The following is a 20,915-nucleotide window of genomic DNA, read 5'->3' as shown; positions in this document are numbered from 1 at the left end:
ACAGATGTTAGACCCCTTTTTTTAGTAAAGACCTGAGGTTCTTTGGTAGCACTTTGATATCCTGCTCGGATTCAATATGTGAAATAGAAGAGCCACTCCGTGACTTGGAGCACATCACAGTCTTTGAAGTCTGATCCAATTTTTGCTGCTCACCATTTGATGTTGAAAGGATGAAATGAGGAAAATGTACAGTTTTTGCCAGTAACTCTGCTGAGCATATGTAAGATTAAAAAAGCAAAATCCTTTGGAGGATGTACTTAGAAATGTTAAGCAGATTAATACTTTCCTATAGCTCTTTTATTCAAAGATAAAATTAAATATGAGAGGAAGTCTGTACGAGCTGTTTTTCCCCCTCACAATTAAGTCAGTGTGGTGCTGTTTGCTAGGAGGTAGGGCTCGTAAAAGGGGGATATGCAATTGCATTAGCATTTGATTAACATTGCAAAGCACATTAATGGGTTGGAGTTATATGAGTGCCAAATTGTAAATAAATGAATACAGTGTCTACACGCCTAAATTGAAATTTGAAAAAAAAATAGCACACATTACGGAGATGGCTTTTCCTTGTGTGTGTTTATCTGCTGCTTTCATTGACACTGCTCTTCTGGGTGTGTTTACGCCTCCTCCTCTCAAGGTTGGCCTTGACAGCCGAGACAGACAGGGGAAAGACATCAAGAGAGACAAAGGCAGAGCAGAAGACGTTGTAAGGAAGCCTTGCCGGGAGACAGCCAGACTGCGAGACGCGCAGTGTAAACAAGGTAAGCCCGAGCACAGAGCTGGAGGGTGCAGGTAATTACACAAAGAGACAGCCGAAATCCCGCCTTAATGGATAAAGTGCCATTTTTAATACGGGGCCCCTTTCAACCTCTCATCCCAGCCAATCCCCTGCTGCCATTCTCTGTTGACAGCAAAAAGAGAGAAGCATTATGGGTGATCATTTCTCCGGTATTTTAATAACGCAGGTCAGCTCGTCATAGATGCCGGATGGCACGTGGGGGGATGGGGGGTGGGAGGAGGAGACGTGGGTTGGGGGGGTCTTTCGAAGTGGCAAGAGCACTTCAAAGCTTCCATTCTCCCACACAGCGAGCCCTTCACTAAGGATCTCGTCAATGACTCTAATAGACCTGCACAGCAACGGTGACAAGAAAATACACAAACCCTGATTTGTTGAACATATGTTTGGTCTGCTTTTTGCCCCGGGCGGTGAATTACATTAATTCCTGCTGCCTGGAAGGCTGAGTGGGTGGCTGCTCGGGGGGGGGGGGGTGGGGGAGGGGCCTCCGATTACGGCCGTCACCCAGCCCACCACTCGGGGGGGGGGGGGGGGGGGTAGCCCGGGTAAGGAGAGCCCGGCCCTTCATTAATGTTATTAGAGGGGTGCGAGGCAAGAGACGGAGGTGAAGCGGCGTTTAGCGGCGCGGCTGAGAGATTACGGGGATTAGACATGATAATGTAACACAGACAGGGCTCTCCAGCAGGCCCGGGATTAGTGTCAGCTCGCCACAGCGGGTCTGGGTTAGATAGCGGCTAATTCGGTAATGCCGCACACAGGTGACCCCGGCTCTCAGGCATCACCGGTGCTGAAGGGAGGCAGTGTTTGATGAATTTATAATGTCAGAGTAATTATGAAGGGGAATGTTGCAGTAAATGCCAGAGTGAGAGCACTTTGCTCAAAGGTATGTTTTGTCCTCACTGCAGCTTACAGAGTTTAGAACTAACAGTCACTTTTATTTTTAGTTAGACATCCATCTGCCTAAGAAGAGGAGGATGTTTCATTGAGTGTGTAAAAGTCACATTCCTTTGCACTACATGCAGTGTTTAGATGATTCCTTTGCTGTATAAAAATTAAAGTTTTAGCTTTTGAAACCATGAAATGTAGTGACTTTTGAAGACAAAGTGCTTGCCGCCTCTCTTTACCTGCTGGTGACTCGAGGACATCTTCTGAGTTGCTCGCTTGTTTAATTGTGTTTTTGGATTAGCAGAAATATGAGAAAAAAAACACTGAGGAATTTTCATGAAAGCAACATTACGTATTTATTGAAGAAAAATGAATGATTATTGCTGTTTAAGAATTACAAATTTAACTGAAATATTGAATTAATTTACTTCACAAATTAATATACATTGGAGAAATCGACCCAAAAAGAATTTCAGTGGTAACACTAGGAATTTAAGGACTCAGTTGGTAAGAAGGTTGATGTCTGGGGGAACCACCTCCTTTCAGTGAGTCAAAAACTCAGTTGTCGTTTTTTCTTTTTATTAAGTTAATTAAAGGGTCTCCGACATGAGTAAATTACCCTACAGCATATGAATAGCATTTCTTATGTGACAGGTGAGCTATATTCTATTTAAACGCCCTGACAAAAAGATAAAATCCTCCTCCTCTTCTGCCATGGGCATATTTTAAGTGGAGAGCACTGAGATTTTGAGGTATTCATAGTCGCCCCCTTTTTCCTGCCTCGTTTATGTTGCGAGGTCTGCTCGTGGCTCCGACTTCTTTCAGGAAACCCCATTTGAATATGTTGAGGGAGGCCACGGTGGCTCAGGCACCCAGGGCACACTTTGATCCCTGCAGATCTGAGAGTCTTTTTTTTTTCTCCCCGAGGTTCAGGGAGTCATGCAAGCCGTGCCCTGCCAGATGTTTGGAGACCAGGTTCCTTCCTGTGTCTCCTCCAGCTGTCACCTCTGGTGATCGCATCGGTTCTTTCGGGGCTGGTGCTCGACCCGGAGTGTTTCAGGAAAAGAGTGAAGAAAAACAGAAAATTAACCATGGAAATTGAATTACACCTCCGGACACACACACACACACACACTCTGCGCCCATTGATGCCAAAAAAACACCGGGGCGTGACCTGGAAACCGCTCAGTGTGTTTGGCGGACGTTGGGTCTTTCCTGAGTGATTTAACAAAGTGAGCGAGATGGTTTGGATATGTGTCTCTTTCAGTGTATAGCGGACATCTAGGCAAAGCAACCATTTAAAGCAAGATGCCTGCAGTTATTGCATTTTATGGTGGAACGAGAGCATTAAACAGCTTTGTACTCCGGGCGCATTCAGATGTCTGCAGCACCAACCTTTGATTTGCTGTGTTTTCCCAGAGAAAAAGTTAAACATACACGGGGAAGTCATGTAAGCTGCACGCCCGAGACGATGTCACCTCTTGTCACCTGTCTCCCCCGAACCTGAATATTAACACAACATGTTTGGGAATGAGTCGCCGAGGCGCGTGCAAAGAGAAAGCCTTTGCTAGCAAACAGCAGATATGATCAGAGTGCTGCTTATGCTCCTCAGCGTGGTAAACAGGATGGTGCCGAGGATCAGTCAGAGCTGACTTTATGGTTTATGAAAGCTGAGCTACTTATGCTAACAGGCTTTTTGAAGATTATAGTTGTGGTAAACATACATGTCAAGAGAGAGCCAGTGATAAAGTGGAGCCACAACACGGAGACCAATTACCTCTGAGTCTTGGAAGATAGTTAACCTGTTCGTTTGAAGGGATTGGAAGAGAGAAAAAGTGCGCAGATCGGTTGAAGTTCATGTTGACTTATTGGCTATATTTATCTCCCCTCAGTGCATAACATGGTACATTCAATAAGGATTGATTTTGCTTGTAGCCCTGAGCTCTCTGTGGGCTTCATAGCTGCAGCTCGGAGAGAGCTCGTTGGAAATGTGGACGCTTTTATAGCCACACTGAGGTCAAACCCGCACTCACCAATGCGGCTCACTTTCCTGCATCCTCGCTGCCGCCCTCAGCCCCTTAAACGTCTTTTCCCACATTTCCTCCCACAGGGTTTGCAGCCACCAGGTGCATGCTCCTCAGAAGGAGCACCAGCATCACCATATCAACATGCATCTGCTAGACAAATGATCCACCCTCTGCATGTTCTCCAGACAAATACGCTCCCACCCTCTCGCTGTCTCTCAGTCCTTTCGATTGATCCGTCTGTCTCCACATATCACAGCGTCTCAACCCGGATGCCTTCCGTTTTAGGCAAATTACAGGCTCGACATAGCGGCAGCAGAGATTTGGGAGGGATAGGAAAGACTCAACTTAACGGAAGGAGTTGCCTCTGTCTGACGCTACCTACGTAATCCTCTTAATGTCAGTGGGAGTAGTTAACAGGATGTACTTCCAAACTACTCATCATCACAATTCCAACAGAATAATCTTCTCAGACGTAAAATCTAGGTGGAGAATGATACTTTAAAAAACATTTGCACAAGGATTGACTCATTTGATGTAGTTTAAGAACAAACTTTTTCCAAACACAAAACTATACCAGTTTGTTATTATAGAAAAAATACAGTGTGAAATGTGAAATCAAATTACAAAGGATCATGCCGGTGATTTGCATATTAAACTATTTTGGGCTTGAATTTTTACTGTCTACCTCCCTGTTACTCACTCTTTGCTCCTTCTGTTAGGTATCGGTTATGGATAACATGTTTTATGCCTGTGACAAATAAATGGCCTTTAAAAAGTTAAAAAGAGACATTTCTCCTCCACAAAGACATTTCTTTCGGAGTCAAAGTTCCAAATGTTCTGTCAAGGGAGATGATTGATTTTAGTGTGAAAAATGGGTTATAAGTAACAAAATCCTCTGTTCATCAGTAAAAACACATGCAGGAACTACTCTTTTCCAACATTATCTGTAGCACTCCTAACTCCTAATTTAAAGCACATGACTTGCTTGATGTTCAAAATGACGAGAGCGGCAATAAATTTGAGGATTGAATTTCAGTCCTGAAAAGTTCACGAAATAATTTCTTACCTTCAAATATTGATTTGGAGTCATATGCAACTGAGGAATGACGTCTGCTTGCAGTGTGCATGCGTGCTTTTTTGTGTTTGTTGTGGGTGGGGGGTGGGGGGGGACGCGGTTGTGGTCTGTGTTGCACATGCCTCATTAAGACATCAAAGGCCCTCCTGATGATTTTTCCTTATAATCCATGCCTTTTGGTGCCTCTGCTCCCTCCATCTGTATAAACAAAGGCCATGTTCTCTGTGGTCTGGGAGAAGTCAGGTGATTGCAGCACGTGATTCGGAAAGAAAATCGATACGTCTCTAATTTATTCCACTAAAATCCCTTTTAGCGCCTCTTTTATGTTGTTTTTGAGGAGCATTCAGACTTTTTCAAGGGATTTCAAAGTGGTGTTTAGAGATTTAAAACGAGTCATCTGCTGCTCTTTGAAAATGAAAGACATACTTTTAAAAAGATGCACCCTCCTTTTATCTCAAAAAGGAAACCTGTACAATATGTATAAGTTTCTCACTATAAAGAGCAAACTCTGTTTGGATTTCTTTTGATATGGAGAAATCAATATCGTATGAACCGACTCTGTATTCCCAGTTGACCGTTATTCCTCCCCACCCAAAACAGCAGACATCACCCACGATCATTTAGCAAACCCGCCCGTGTGAGCCACTGACCGACCCCCATCCCAGCGCTGCCTGCCCAGGTCCGAGCCACGCTCCGCTGCTGGAGGCCAGTTTGGCAGCCTCCTCGCCTGTAATGTATCTGCAGGAGCAGCATTCCTCTGGGGCTGGCCTGGATCAAATGGCAGCGATTTCCCAAACAGAGGCACAGAGATGGGAGTTCTGACCCATCCTCTGATCTGCTGCGCCGCTCCTAATCGCTGCAGGTCAGAGTAGATAAATGGTGATGCTCAAACCCCCGTGTGTCATGTTTCGCGCTGCCTAGCAGTCTAGCAGCTGAGACATGTGAGGAAAACATTGAATTTGGAATATCTCAACCTAACTTGTTTTGTAAACGAAATTACAGCAATTCAATGTAAAAACCTAGAACTAACCTCAATCACAAATGAGGATAAAAATGTAAACGAAGGGTGTGGAGTTGAAACACTTGGCATGCTAAGTAGTATGAGTACTGTTCAGCAAAATTAACGCCTGCTAATTCATGCTAGTCCCTGCAGTGCGGCCGTGTCTGGATTCAAGTCCTGGACCTGAGAAACTCTTGTAAGACCTGCTGCCAGATGACCTTAATGCCAACCGGAAACCTCTCAGATCTTGGGTTACAGGTACCGCTGGTTGTCTTCTTGCTTCCTCACAGCTCGATGACCTCAGAAGCCTTTGTGCATGCGGGACATCTGTGAAGGCTTGTGCCATGGCACCACACGCAAGTCAGTGAAGCTTGACATATTACAAAAAACGTGTGGTGACGTGTTAATGTAAACGCATGACAGGGGGCACATTTTTACTTGTATTGGAATATTGTCCGCTGCGCAGCAGATTAATGAGTGTTTGTGCATGAAACGCCAAATTGCCTTTTCCATTTTCCATTGTTTATATTGCATTTCAATTTCCAAATATGATTTAACATTTGAATATTGTTCACTATGCACAGGGCAGCGACTCTTATTTGATATTTATAAATCATATCTTTGTTAAAATACGGCAATGCAGACTATTTTACAATCCGATTGAATTTTAAAACTTTGTTCAAGGACATTAGGATTCATGATTTGTGATTGAGTGCTTTGATGCAATGTCAGGGGAATAGAACATTTGCTTATCAAATCCATTATGGCATCATTAGCTAAACAACGTCCTACATACAAATAGTATTATAATCACAATTAAAATGTAAGGCCCCAAAATTGTAATTGTGTCTATTTTTGTTTCATAATGCATGTTATTTGGACACAAAAGCTCCTTTAGTTCTCACAAAGCTAAGCAGCAGAGTTTAACTAAATATCTAAATTTATTTTTGTATAAATATATATTTAATTTTATTAAATATTTGACCATGAGTGCTTTGGGTCCAGCCAAATTCAACTTCTTGATTCAAAAAAATACACACAGCCTTTTTTTCCACGGCTATTTACTTCAGCACATGAGATTTATCCAAATATCCTCTTAGACTCAGGGGTGACAAGGATTCACACGGTGCACGGTTAACACCTCTGAGGCACCGATAGATAAGATTCACCGTAAAAGTTAGCTAATATCTCAGATTTGACAGGAACTTTCTGGGCATTTACAAAGTGTGACTTTAGTAAACCTGCATCGGTTTGAATAACATCAAGAAAGCTGAGGAAATATGGGGGGTGCAGGGGGGGAGCTTGCTCTTTGATGTATAGGATTGAGATGTGATGAGGTCTGTTCAAAGTGAGTACAAAGTAGTGTTAAGATGGAAAAAGCAAATGCAGTTTTAGTCAAGGTAGAGGAGCAGAGGTAGCAAGACATGATGAAGAAATGTCCCGTCTCACCCGAAACGTAGGCAAAGAAGATGAAACGTAATCTGACATTAAATATAGATGCTTACTTGAAAAGGTGTCTCGGCTTTAAAACACACTTTTGTAACCTGTAAATGTTGAGAACCCTGGATGTGCTCCAGTAAGAGAATGTAATAAGCCTTTGTAATTGTGTTATAAGGTTTCCACGTTGTCTTTAGTTCAATATCCTTTCTGTGGTGCAATGAATAATTCATTTTTCACTACACTGTTTTGAACCATCAGGGAAACAAAGCTGTGCTGGCAGAGATTTAGTCATCTGCTGGAATAAAAGCAACAAAGAGAAAAGAAGTCCTTCACCGACTGGGAATCAAACACAACGTTGGTTTCAGGATGAAGTCCAGACTGTTGTATATCAGCTGAGTCAGTGTAGGATGGTTTTTTTTATTTATTTAAGTTTAATCCAAATCACCACAACAAAATTGTTGTCCTCCTTCAACCTCAACATTTGAAACCCAAACTGCCTTTGATGCTGAACACCACGGGGCCCATATAAAATAACATCATTGTGAATCCGGTGAACTGATGAATTGTTGGTACATACTCATTGGCTTTTTCTATCTAAGAGTTAGATAATAATAATATTAATGTCACTTTTATTTGTGTACTTACAGTATCACAGCATCAAACATTCGAGCACTGGTTCTATCGTCAGTTACTAACTAACTTCTACTTTTGTTAATCTATTACGTAAAACGATCTTCAGCAGAAAGACTGCAACTTTTAAATGAACAGACAATCCAAACAACTCCCTAAAGATTGTCACACCTATTTATTAAAATGGTAAATTCTCTCTGATAAAGATACGCAGCACTGTTTACACATCTACGCAAAATCACTATAGCTGGTACATTTTCAACGAAAATAAATTGTTTATTCGCGCTTTTTAACGTAATCAGTTAATCAGTCTGTAGGCGCACAGTTAACTTTTAGCAAATCGGTAGATCAACTTTCAAGATGGTCACAGCTGTCATATTAACTATTATCACTAAGAAATCCCCTTCGTTTTTAGGTGTCGCCATATTGATTTTTAGTAACCAGAAGTGATGGAAGGTGAGGCAAAGTGCGACTTTAGAGGCCTGTAGTTTTCCTCCTGTTTTTTTGTGTAAAGTGATACTAAGATCTGATCTGAGCTGAGTGCAAACACATTAAAGAATTATGTTTATCTCTTTCTGTGGGTTTTAGTCACAGCAAAGGGAAAAATCATTGAATTCTACACACCGCAGCCTCTCCTCAGACTCTGAATCTACTGTGCACCTGTGAGAATGTTGTTTATATGTGTGAATGTTTGTAATATTAAACCCTTATTGAGTCAGCCCATCAATGCAATTACATAATCTTAATCCTAAACCAATGGAAATTTTAAACACGTTTCCGCTACTTTGTCACACGCGCGGGTTCTGATTAAAGACGCGGAGGGCAGGAACGGGTTTACTGTTGCTGACATCACCATCAGCATCATGTCGGCGCTTGTTGTTGTTTTGCAGTTGTTGGATCACTGCCCTCGTTTTTTTTTTCTCCTCTGTTGCAGGTCCAGTGATGAAGCCGCAGCAGAGAACTCCTCGCCGGCGGGGCCAGCAGCCCAAGCTGCTCAACAGCCCCGAAGATAGCCTGTACTACAACCAGCTAAATGTGAGTTCAAAGTGCCGATAAAGGCCTTTGTCTGACTTTGGTTCCACATGATAATACAATTAAACCTACCTGTGCCAGACCCTGGAGCCCCACCCCCACGCTTCTCTGCCTCTTGTCTTGAACATGTGCTTATGCTCTTTATCTGTTGCTTTCATGTCAGGATGTCTGCCTTCACGGTGAATAATTGATGTGGTTTATCAAAGCTGAGCAAGATGCATGCTTCATCAGACTCACTTGAGCCCTTTGATCAGAAAAAATTATGCTGTGACTTCTGATATTATCAGCATCTGCTCGCATTCAACACAAAATCACTTTGAATTAAAAATTAATGACTCTCTGCTCATCTTTTGACTGTGTGCTCTCGGCCCTTTCCTCAGAGAACTCTGGATTACCAGGGGAGCAAGAGGAAGCCGAGAAAACTTGGGTAAATAACTGCTTTCCTACTTATAGCAGCTCTAAACAGAGCAGGCCCTTTGTGGAATAGGATAATCCAGAAATGGAGTTGTTTTCTTATAATGTAAATGCAGAGCCAAAAATACCAGCTCTGGCTCTGCGTCATTAGAAAGGGGGTTACATATTAAGGCTTTGTCAGCACGCTCATTTTAATTGTTGAAGGTCTGACTTGTATTTGTACTATAAATTACCTCCTGGTTCATGTTAGTATACTTAAGATGACGCATGCGTCTCAAGCACTGTTTTGCATTATCGCTGCTTCCTCACCCCTTTTTTCGTCTTCCTTCCCATCACAGTCAGATCAAACTGCTGGATGGAGAAGATGAGTACTACAAATTACTGTCAACTGTGGAGTCAATCCCCGAGGAAGAGCACGCGACGGACCGCCCCCCCTCCCGCCCTTTCTAGCGAGCCTCTCGTCAGTCAGAGTTGAGCCTTACAGCCGTGTCAACCGGTAAGACAGACGCAACCAGACATGTAGACAGACACTCCAAAGAACACGGGGTAGCGTTAGATGTGCTGTGGTATGTGGAGCAAGTAGCAGCAGGGCAGAATGAGCGACCTGTACAGGCGATGCCCTCAGCTCTTCATCCAAAATGGTATCGGAAAGTATTCGCTCGAACGACTTGATCGTGAAGGGAAATTTATTACAACAGCATTATGCTATTTTCCGTTGAGTAGGCCAACGTATTCTTTTACAACCATAATGCCGGAATGTATTAAGCGATATTAATTTAAAATGAGTGGATGAAGTCCAACGTGCTTACCTTGCTGCTGATGTGCCTCTCAATTGGGCAAAAACTTGTAACTATATCATGGTGGTGTGTCTTCAAGAGACTTGTTCGGTTCCTCAAAAATCACGCGCTTAATAAGAAATGATCATTCAGCTTACAAACTGCTGTGAAACGGTGCAGATGTTGCATCAATAATTGAATGAATGACAATACGCGTGACTCAAAGAATACATCATCATGTGAGGAAAAAAGTAATTGCTTCCGGAAAATGCTGCTTGCAGCTTAGTTGGAGCACGTGTCTGTTTGGAAGCTCGCGGTTGTTGAGAACTGGCCAATGCTTGAAGTGTATCATGTGACCAAATTACGACACTGCGTTTTCATTGGGTCAACAGTTCATAAGATATGCAAAGGACCATGAAGCACGCAATTATACGTCCTTTGATTTATAGTTAGAATGACATAAACTAAAGAACATTTCATTTTTAATTATTGTGTTTCATCTCAATGAATGACAATAGCTTAGAAATATAAGAGTTATTAATTATTTTAGTCTACCATTGTTTCACATTGACTCGAAGGAGCACCTCATTTCTCTTTAGGCGTCTCTTTTAATTTCAGCAGAGTTAACCTGACTCTGTAATTTCTACCTATTTCTGAGCATTATGTCCATTGTCTAACACGGATCCAGAGACAAATCCTTCTGAAATCCCAAATTCTCCCTATGAGTTCTCCCTCAGCGAGTCGGCTGTAGTTGGAGGGGCTTTGTGCTGTCTGAGTGTTGGAATCACCACGTACAGCCTCACAGAGGCAGAGCTAGACCCTCACTTTGAATTTCACCCTAAATACGGGAATTTTCTCTTGAGATGTGAAGGGTCGGAAATCCTGGGCTGGCGAGTTGATTTGTGGAGCTTTTTTTCTTTTCAATTTGCATATCATTTACTGCATCTCCCTTTGTTGACACCCGAGGGCCTGAGAGGAGATTTTGATCTTAATAGGAAGAGTAGGGTGGTATGACTGAGGATCTCATCCTCCTTCCACTCAGTGGGGAAAACATTAGAGCTCTGCCTCGATAGCGAGACAGAGATAGCGGCTTCACTTAGGTTCAGGTTCAGGCGAATCCTGGTGGGTTTAAAGAGACCCAAAGTGTTCATCAAGTCCCACTGCTCAGCACCGTGAGGGTCTGACTTGGGTTGAGATACGTAGGATGGACTCTGCTTGTAGTGGAACTATGGTCAATCCAAAAAAGAAGCAATTCAACAATTTTGAATATTCCATTGCAAGTACAAGTCTTGCATTCTTGTTAAAATTATGTTATGTATCAGAATGCCAGCACTATGTTTTGCAGTCAATCAAAGTAGAGCTAATTTTACCCTTTATTCTTTTTGGTATAGTTTAATGCATTTTATTCTATAAACTTTATAGAACTTGTATAATTAAATTCATTTGCAAACAAAACTAGTAACTACAGTGGTTCAATACATACGTAAAGCTGACATGTGGTGGTATAAAATGGAAATACTCAAGAGGTTTTATATCATTATCATTATCATTATATTATCAATAAGTTGGTCTGTGGGAAACTGTGACAAAAGACGATTTTGCCTTTTTTGAGAGACAATCACATAATTAAGCTGCATCACTAAAGAAAAGTCCAAGTGTTTTCAAATCATTGTCATGTATAATGAAAAGCAAATCTAAGAGGAATAGCCCAGACCACTTGCAGTGATATAATGCGGCGTCACAGTTCTTTCAGAACAATTTCACCTCCGGTTGTAGCCAAGGATCCTGCAATAATTAAAATGTTCGTTGTGCCTTACTCCCTTGCTGGGATAGTTGGTTCCTCTGAAGAGCAGTCTGAAATAGGTCACCCCAGCACCCTGTAGTGCATCTTAAAAGTACACTGAATCAATTAAGTGTGATCATGCTCCCTTGATTATTTTGGCCCTGTTTTACCACAGAGAGGAATTTCAAATAGGCTCACTAGTTTCAATAACAAGGTTGGACTGTGGTGACAAATGGTTCCAGAGTGGGTGTTTCTTCCCCTGTTTTTCTCTGCCAAATTAACTCCCTGGCTGATTGCCTGCTTTAGCATATGAGAGGAGGTGAGCGGAGGTGTGCATGTAATTACCCTTGGTTAGCTGATTATGTGTTGCAAAAGACATATGTCATGAAATACTGTCGTCAGCCTTGTGAAAGATGTTCTGGCCGCGTAAACCGAGGCTCCTGTGTTCCCTTGGACTCCGGGTCGTCTTGTTGTTGTGCAGGCGGGACGCTGAGGGACAGACGCAGTGTCAAGTCAGTGTTGGGAGGCCTGACACCTGTGTTTTCTTTAATATGTCTGCGTAAATCCAGCTCCCTCTTGTTTTTCCTCATTAAATCTTAGAACATCTGGTGTGCGAGAGAGGACTCCTTTAATGTGGCTAACGTTACTGCTGGTGTTATTCTTGCCATTTTAGCTCTTTGCTTCGTGCGCCGCACTTTCATTAAAGCAACAGCCATGGTAGCCTCAAACACTGTTATCCAAAGTTTTAAACCACCTTTATGAAAATCGCTCAAGCCGCAGCCTTAACAAATGATGAAAAGCTTTTATTTTCTAAAGAGGCATACTTACCTCTTCACCTAATAGTGATGTCTCACTTCAAAGAGAGAGCACGATTAGGCCAACAATGTCCTGTTTCTATATCCTTTCAGTTCAAAGGGAGAGTTTGAATACCAGTATTTCATGTGCAGCCTTTTCAAATACTGTTTTAATGCAGTTTACGTGCTTTTGATATCCAGATGTGTCTGATTTCCCCCCCAGTATAATACAACACACTATATTGTGATTGCATACCACAGTTTTTGAAGTAAAGATTGAATGCCAGGTCTTGTATTGTTGCAGTTTGGGTTCCCACCAACTGCACCGACAGGGAACAAATCTAGAATAGCTACAAAACTAGCATTGTGAAGCCCTTTATGACGGCTAATGATCGGTGCCAAAGAAAGCGACATGAGCGTCAACCAGATGTCAGATGTCTGTCGAGGGCTCTGAGCAAAAGAACATTCCCTAAAGACAGCATTAATAAAGAAACTGGTTGAGCCGGAGAGAGAGAGAGAGAGAGAGAGAGAGAGAGAGGGGCATAGAGGAAGAAGGAGATAAAAGAGTCTGTTGAGTAGGCTGCATACATCAAAGGTCTCTTAATGACAAGGGATGCCATTAGGGTTACAGTGGCTTTTGTTTCAGCTTCCCCACACCTGCAGTTTGTTGAGGGCACTTTATGCACTGTTTTGTTGTTAACATTTGCATGAGTATAAACTGCATGCATGAGGAGATAAGAGTTGGTTGCTGGCTGCTATTCTTGGTGGTGACCAAATGTTCTGGTCGGGAAGAGCTTCCTTTACATTTGCATACAAGAAATGTAACCTTTCAGATGCTTCCTTGCGTAAAAGCAAATGTAAAACAGCGAAAGGTTCATATGGAACAATAAAAACAGAATGGAAAAGCCCTTATCATTTATGCCGTGGAAGATACTGACTTTAAAGTTTTCTGGGTGCCTCCGGTGCTGGAATGGGATTTGACAAATCAGAGCGTGAAATTGTGATTAGCCTCTCTCAGTTTGTAGACCGAGTGGGGCACTCGCAAACTTGGCATGGCCAAAGGTGTAACCTGTTTTGTTTCGCCCTGGTGCTGCTTTCCCAGATGGTGGGACCAGCTGCCATTGAGTACACGCTGGACGGGTAACAGTGTGAGAATTACCAGGGCCTTGTTTCAGTTTGGGATGCATTACAAAAAGCTGGTGTTCAACCAAACAGCCCTTGGGTTGAGGTCAGAATAAAGTAATGTCCGGTACAACAGTAAATACAATTTAAAATCTATTTCTATTATTTGTGTGGTTGTCAATTAAGAGCGTCATACTGTCATGGAATATACATTTCATTTCATGCCTCTTCGAATCATCTTTTCCATGCTCTCATTTAAAGCTTCGTTTTGTTACTATTTTTAGGCTAAATGAGTAGGTTGACATGAGCAGCATCGCACTTGAAGAGAAACAGTTTGGTTCTTCGCTGACGCTGTAATCAGTTGATCTCAAATGCGCTTACAGGCATATGTCATAAGATTTGTGTGTAAATATATAAACATGCATATAATATTTCACCTTTCACTTCTGATATTGCCACCAAAATATGCTATGTTAAATTAAAATGAACCTGAACAAATGCTACCTACTGCTAAAGTGAAAGAACATTTAATAACATATAAAAGAAAACTAATCACTTGTTCTTAAATGCTGACTCTGAATATCTGAGGATCATTTGGTTCAGGATCACAGCATATACAGTGATCTTATTGTTATAATAATGATTTGGTGAGCTGGCTGTAACCTTGAACATCATCATAGAGGGGGAGAGTTTTGCTCTTTAGGGCTGGATTAACACATCCAGGGTGGGCCAAGAGGAGGTAAAATGACCTGTCCCGCCTTTCGTGACCTCGGGCCATTCCTGCACATTGCCAAAGCTTTGCTCTTTGCTCTTGAATATGCAGAGATCCCCAGCTTCATAGGCTTGGAGGAGAGGGTCCGGGTGAGGGGGGGGGGGTTGTATCGCATTGCAGGGAAAATTAGTGAGACCAAAGTTGGAGTTTCCGTGTGTTGGGGGCTGTGAACAATGGCAGCTTTCTGTCAGACAGCAACTTCAAAGGTCTGCAGAGTGACTGCTCTGAGTTATACATTGTTGTAGATCACTGAGGAAATTCACAGATGTTTTCTCATACGAGACACCATTATAGCGGCTCAAGTACCCAGTAGCCTCCAGCATTTCTCTCTCTCTCTCTCTCTCCCACATATTCAAACTCAGACTCACTCTCACTCATGCGCCCTCACCACCACACCGACCACAGCCGCCCCCAATCCTCTCTGATATCTCAAGTATGAGACAGATATGGAACCTGTTTTCTCTCCAGCTGTCCAAAGAATATGGAAAGGTTTTTTTTTTTTTTTAAATGTTCGCATTGTGGCATTGCCCCCTGACAACTGTCAGTTCGGTCACAATGTCAAGATCAGCTAACCCTAACCACGATGCTTTTGGGTTGGATGCAATTATCTCAAGTAGCATATCACTCCAAAAAATGCTTTAATTGAAAACAGAATAGTAAACAAGTAAGTTGATTTGTACTACTTATTCAGAATTGCCAATGTAGTTTTTTGTTTTTCTCTCTTATGCAGATTGCCTTTGTCAACTTTGAACGGGATCCAAACAAAGCTCTGCACACTGTTGATATATATTGTAAATGCATATTTATTACTAGTAAACTGAAATTTTCTATGAGTCAAATAAATGGGTTCAAATCACTGACTGAGTATTTTGTTGTCTTCTTCTTCCCCTGTTCACCTTTTGGTAAATTTGGTAAGATTATGAGCCAAACTTCCAGAACACCAGAAACTGACATATGGCCTTCATGTATGTATTAAAATACCGTATTCACTTTGCTGCTTTAACAACGGTGTGAGCTTTGTTTCCTGTAATCTCTCTGCTGAATCCTACTTTTAGATATTCGGCTAATCCCTAAATGCAGCTTCATATAAACGTCTACGCCGATCAACAGTATTTCTGTGGATCGACTGTGTTTTATGCTTTAGAGATCTGTATGAAATACATGGATGGTACGGACCGATTCAATGTCCAAACCTTTGAGACAGAAGCTATTTCAGTGGGGTTTCCTCCAAGTTAATTTTCCCATCAAATACCTCAGGAAACTTTTCTGTTAGCCAAACCGTCGCTGAGGTGACCTTGTAAAACGTGCGGCATGGCTATAGGACGGTAACTGGTGGGAAAAAGTAAATTACCTCAGGGACGTCGTCGCTTTCTTACAACCTTTATTTTTAATTCCTGCAGAGCCAAATCCATCTCTCAGCTGGTCTCATTGAGATGCATTTAATGTAAGGACTTGCATTTAGAGCTCAACAGAGTATCTCAAAGGAAGATATCAATAATTTGGTCATTCTGATGGTTTACAAAATTCATGCAGTTTGTCACGTATGTCTGAAATGTGCCTTTGCAGAGCTTGACAGCTCACATGTAAAGCTGATTTAAGTTTAAATCCACCCTAAATCAGAATGTATATATATTATTATACTGTCCTCATATCAGTGCAGCTGTTCTTCATCATAGTAAATTGTACTTCTGTTTTAGGGTGGATTTCCCCTTTACTTTAACGGTGGTCTTGTTTGACATTCGAGAGCAGATTACAACGATTGACATTTATCTGACATTTAAACCTGGAAGTAAAACCAACCGACAGCACTTTTCTTAAAAAAAACAACAACTTGGTAACACAGTAACACCTGATTAACTGAGTACACAGCATTTGGTAATTTTATAACCCTCTTATCAGCTCCACTGTGTCAAAATCAAGTATTTATTACAAATTTGTCAGATAAACACCAGTCAAAGGGATTTTTCCAATTTGGCAACCTAAAACTAAGAGTTACGGATCTAAAAAACATTTGGCCAATTTACTGCTTTGGTCTTATTTGTGTCAAATCCTTCAACCCTTAAATGCACAAAGTCAACAGTTGCCATGTAGACACCAAGGGCTATAAATGGTTAATAAATAATTTACAAAAGCTTTATAATTCTCCTTGCCCTTACGTGTTTGGTTGCCAGGTAGTGAAAATCTCATTGTTTGGTCATTTCATTGGAACACATAAGTGCTCTCAGGTTTGTCATCTTTTATTTCTTACAGGAGGATGATGAACATCAGTCATTTTTTCCATCAACTTTGGCCAATTGAAAATTGTTCTTAGTTGCTGACAGCTGATTTATAATGCATTGGGTAGTGTTTAATTAAGCATTAGTAAAGAAATAAGTCACAAACTGCATTATAGAAAGGTGGGACAAATAGTTGTTGATCATGAAAAACTTCCATTCAACATTCAGAGTGACTTTTGTAAAATGATTTAGCAACTTGTAAAAATATACACACGCTCTTGTAAAAGGCTGATTGAACACAACATTTCTAAGAATGCACATTAGTGACCCTCAGGTTTCCTGCATATGTTCTGCACAATAAACCACATCAACCACTGCTGCCATAAGTTAATGTAAACAAGGTCAATCTCCACTACTTCTTATTTTTAATCAGGCGACGGTGTGAGTACACCTTCCCTGTAGCCAGTTTTGTAGTTTAACATGGCTCCAGTGAAGCCCAGCAGGACTCCCCCTTTCCCTCATGACTGTGTGTAAAGCCGTGGGAGAGGACTGGGAACATTAATCCCTTCAAAGGAACAGATCTAATTCAAAATCTGCCGCTCCAAACTAGTTGAGAGGACAGTGATTGTTTCTTCGGGGAAACAAAGATCAGAGAGTTGATAAAGAAAACTACAACTTCCATTTAGACTGCTCTGATACAAACGTTTGAATATTAGCTGCATACGTTTAATGTTCCGCAACAAAAGCAGGACAAAATATGTTATTGCATTCCAGTTTAGACTTTGTGGTAAAGTTCCCTTACGTTATAAATACCTCCGTTTGGTTTGGATGCTTCAGTGCACAAGATCATTGTGCTCGACTTCCTCCCCAGACCCAACGAAATGTAAACTTTGTAAGGAGACATAATTGAGACATCCCCATTTCAAGTGTTGCTTTTGTCACCTGATTTAAAACAGGTTTCCCCTTTTGTGTCATGTTAAGTAACATATTATAATATGAATTAGCTGATGTGAATTCACCCTGAGGCAATAAGCTTACAACAGAGACAAAAAACTAAATTAGGAGTACGGTTTTGATAGAACAAATGATTGAAACGAGTGAAGGAGAATTAGGTTTTTAAATAATTCAGAGAGGGTATAATTATGCGTTTAATGCTGTGTTGTAGTTCAAAGGGACAACAAAGACAATTTAATTCAAATTAGAAATGTAAAAGAGACGCAGATTGTTGAGAGATGAGAACTTTGTGTTGAGTCACTTGATTTGGTCTCTTTCCTCCATCAAACAGTCAGGCAACGCTCTTAGAGATCTCCAGAGATAACAATGTCACATTGTCACATAGGGTTCTGCTACAAATCCTTAATTACAAAAAGAGGATCAGATGACTACAGCATCCAATACCGGGGTCTCCAGGCGGCGTGGGGGTCTTTGATCAAGAAAATCCAATTATTTGTGTATATACATTTCCCACATAGTGATTACTTCATTAATTGTCCCGCCTTTATCTCCTCCCTTCCCATCCCCCCCAATAATCAGCTCCTTTATCCAGACCAACAAACACACCATAGGAGCTTTGTGGATTCAAAGGATTTGCTTTCCCCTCTCAAAGAGCCGCTATTCTTTGATGATTGGGCAGCGGCAAACTTCAAAGTAATAAATCTTATTTCTGACTGGCTGGCGGCCCACCAAAGTCCTTATCAAATTCTAAGAAGTGATCCCTCGCTCTTCAGATACACCGAGGAGATCTCGGAGAGAGGAAGCACCGCGCAGTGGAGACCTGCTCGACGCGATATTTCACAGCGAATGCGCGTATTTATCTAAATTAGTGCTTTTATATATATTTTTTTGTATTTGTATTTCGACCCGAGAGGGAGGAGGACGTTTATACCATGGCAGCGGTGGCTGTACTGCGGAATGAGACACTCCAGGCTTTTCTCCAGGTTTGTGCGAGAGTTTCTGTTTACTTTAGACGACTTTAGAAGGACTCGTGAACTCACTCTCCTGAGTGGTTTTACGCACGGGGGACGAGTCTTATAAATGGTCTAACGTCTTGTCATTTTAATTGCGAACGCTTATTTAATTGCGTCCGATTGACTTCAGCTGCAACATAAAGTCAACTTTTAATGTCACATCACCACGACGCAGCCGACAGGGATCGATGGAGGGAAGAAGCCATTTAGAACTTAACGTTAGTTGGGGAAATCATTTCATCTCTCGGTCATTTTTGTTTGTTTTTCATAATACTCGAATATTGATTGTAATGTAGAAACATGTCTCGGTTTTTCCAGGATCGCACCCCGAACTCTTCTCCAGAGAACTGCAAGCACTCTCCGCTGGCTCTCCTGGCTGCCACTTGTAACCGGATCGGCCATCACCACGGGTCGAACCCCGCCGATTTCCTCCAGGTCCCTTACGACCCGACGCTGGGCTCCCCTTCGCGTTTATTTCACCCGTGGACTAACGAGGGGACGCCTCAGGGCAGCCTAGCCGGAAACTCCACTTTCGGACTATCGTCCAAGCCCCAGCTTTCCGCGCACATCCAGAGCTCCTTCAGCTCGCACCACGAACTGCCCCTCACCCCCCCGGCGGACCCCTCGTACCCCTATGACTTCTCCCCCGTGAAGATGTTGCCCTGCTCCATGCAGTCTCTGCAGTCCTCCTGTCCTCCCACGTACGTCCCCGCCGTCAGCTACGCGGCCCCAGCTCCCATCCCGTCCGCGATGCCAAGTTTCGTCACGGGACCCTCCGGCCTCGTGCACCAGCAGCAGAGACAGTTGTCCCCGAACCCCGCAGAGGACATCCCGTGGTGGAGCCTCCAGCAGGGGAACCACGTCACCCACTCGTCCTCCCTCGGTCCACACCGCTTCCAGCTGCAGAGGGGCTTGGTCCTCGGGCACACGGACTTCGCGCAGTACCAGACGCAGATCGCGGCGCTGCTGCACACCAAGTCCCCGCTCGCGACCGCGCGCCGGTGCCGGAGGTGCCGGTGCCCCAACTGCCAGTCGTCCACGTCCAGCGACGAGCCCGGCAAGAAGAAACAGCACATTTGTCACATACCGGGCTGCGGGAAAGTTTACGGGAAGACGTCTCACCTGAAGGCGCACCTGCGGTGGCACTCCGGGGAGCGTCCGTTCGTGTGCAACTGGCTCTTCTGTGGCAAGAGTTTCACCAGGTCGGACGAGCTGCAGAGACACCTGAGGACTCACACGGGGGAGAAGCGCTTTGTTTGCCCGGACTGCTGCAAGAGGTTCATGAGGAGTGACCACTTGGCGAAACACGTCAAAACTCACCAGAACAAAAAAACCAAGTGCCACGACAAGACACTGGACCACGTCAAGAGGGAGGACACGAGGAATATGTTGTAACACGCTCTGTAGTCACGTTAAAACAGTAGAAATCACGGGTGCAATACAGTCGGTCCCACGTTAGTTTAAGTACTCAGTGAGCTGCATTCTTAGAGGATACTTTTTAGTTTCGTCGGTATTCCTACATCTTGAGGATAGTCCCTAACATTGCTGGTCTGTGTAGCACATTTTTGTATATATATACATATATATATATATATAAAGTTCCATAAGTTAATTTGGGACCATGGAGAAGTTAAAGATCCCAAGTTTGAATTCACTGTCTATATCATGTCAAGGAAGACAAGTTTTCAACTTGTTTTTTTGGCCATTGTCTTCGGTGGAAGATCTCACTCCGCTGTAAAGTTTATTTAATAGCTTTTGTTGAATGAAAGTGTCAGTTTTTTGCTCCATAAGGGGTGTTTTTAAGCATGCTCTTGAAAAGATCTGCTATTGTTGATATGACCCAAATACTGTGTAAGAATAAAGATTATAACATTTTCCTGAACTCTAAACTTGAATAAGTCATTTTGATATCAAGTCATTTTATAACCCTTGAATGGACAATGAGGCGGTTAAGTGTAAGGAAACGGATTCAGCAGCACCTGGATTGGTGCCTTGTGTAGAACCCAGCCGTTCACCTACAGCTGTTTTGTTTTGTGCAATTTAAGTGATTTGAGGATAAGTGTGAAAATATTTACTTTACAGTTGTTGGCAATTGCTTAAAGAAAGGACGAATTTCATCTAAAATAAGATTATACTTATTGTTACGATTATACCCTGAAATAACAAACTCGACCTTCTGCTGCTCAATT

General features: G+C 42.5%; 2 protein-coding genes across 2 annotated transcripts in view; both read left to right on the top strand.

Annotated features, from left to right (window-relative positions):
* myo3b (myosin IIIB) overlaps positions 1–15,636 on the top strand; it is a 53,496-nt gene extending 37,860 nt beyond the window's left edge. Inside the window, exons 33-37 of the mRNA XM_062564871.1 lie at positions 635–758; positions 8,785–8,885; positions 9,263–9,309; positions 9,635–9,792; positions 15,274–15,636. Coding sequence (XP_062420855.1) covers positions 635–758; positions 8,785–8,885; positions 9,263–9,309; positions 9,635–9,746 — 384 coding nt within the window. The 3' untranslated portion in view covers positions 9,747–9,792; positions 15,274–15,636. The remainder of the gene's footprint in view (positions 1–634; positions 759–8,784; positions 8,886–9,262; positions 9,310–9,634; positions 9,793–15,273) is intronic.
* Positions 15,637–18,527: 2,891 nt separating this feature from the next.
* sp5a (Sp5 transcription factor a) lies at positions 18,528–20,608 on the top strand. Its single transcript, XM_037489126.2, has 2 exons — positions 18,528–18,696; positions 19,045–20,608. The coding sequence occupies exons 1-2, from the start codon at positions 18,646–18,648 to the stop codon at positions 20,119–20,121; spliced, it is 1,128 nt and encodes a 375-aa protein (XP_037345023.1). The 5' UTR covers positions 18,528–18,645; the 3' UTR covers positions 20,122–20,608.
* Positions 20,609–20,915: the final 307 nt, after the last annotated feature.

Source organism: Pungitius pungitius, chromosome 10, assembly GCF_949316345.1.
Source record: "Pungitius pungitius chromosome 10, fPunPun2.1, whole genome shotgun sequence".
NCBI lineage: Eukaryota > Metazoa > Chordata > Actinopteri > Perciformes > Gasterosteidae > Pungitius > Pungitius pungitius.
Note: the sequence above shows the minus strand (reverse complement) of the source record. Positions and strands in the feature narration are given on the sequence as shown.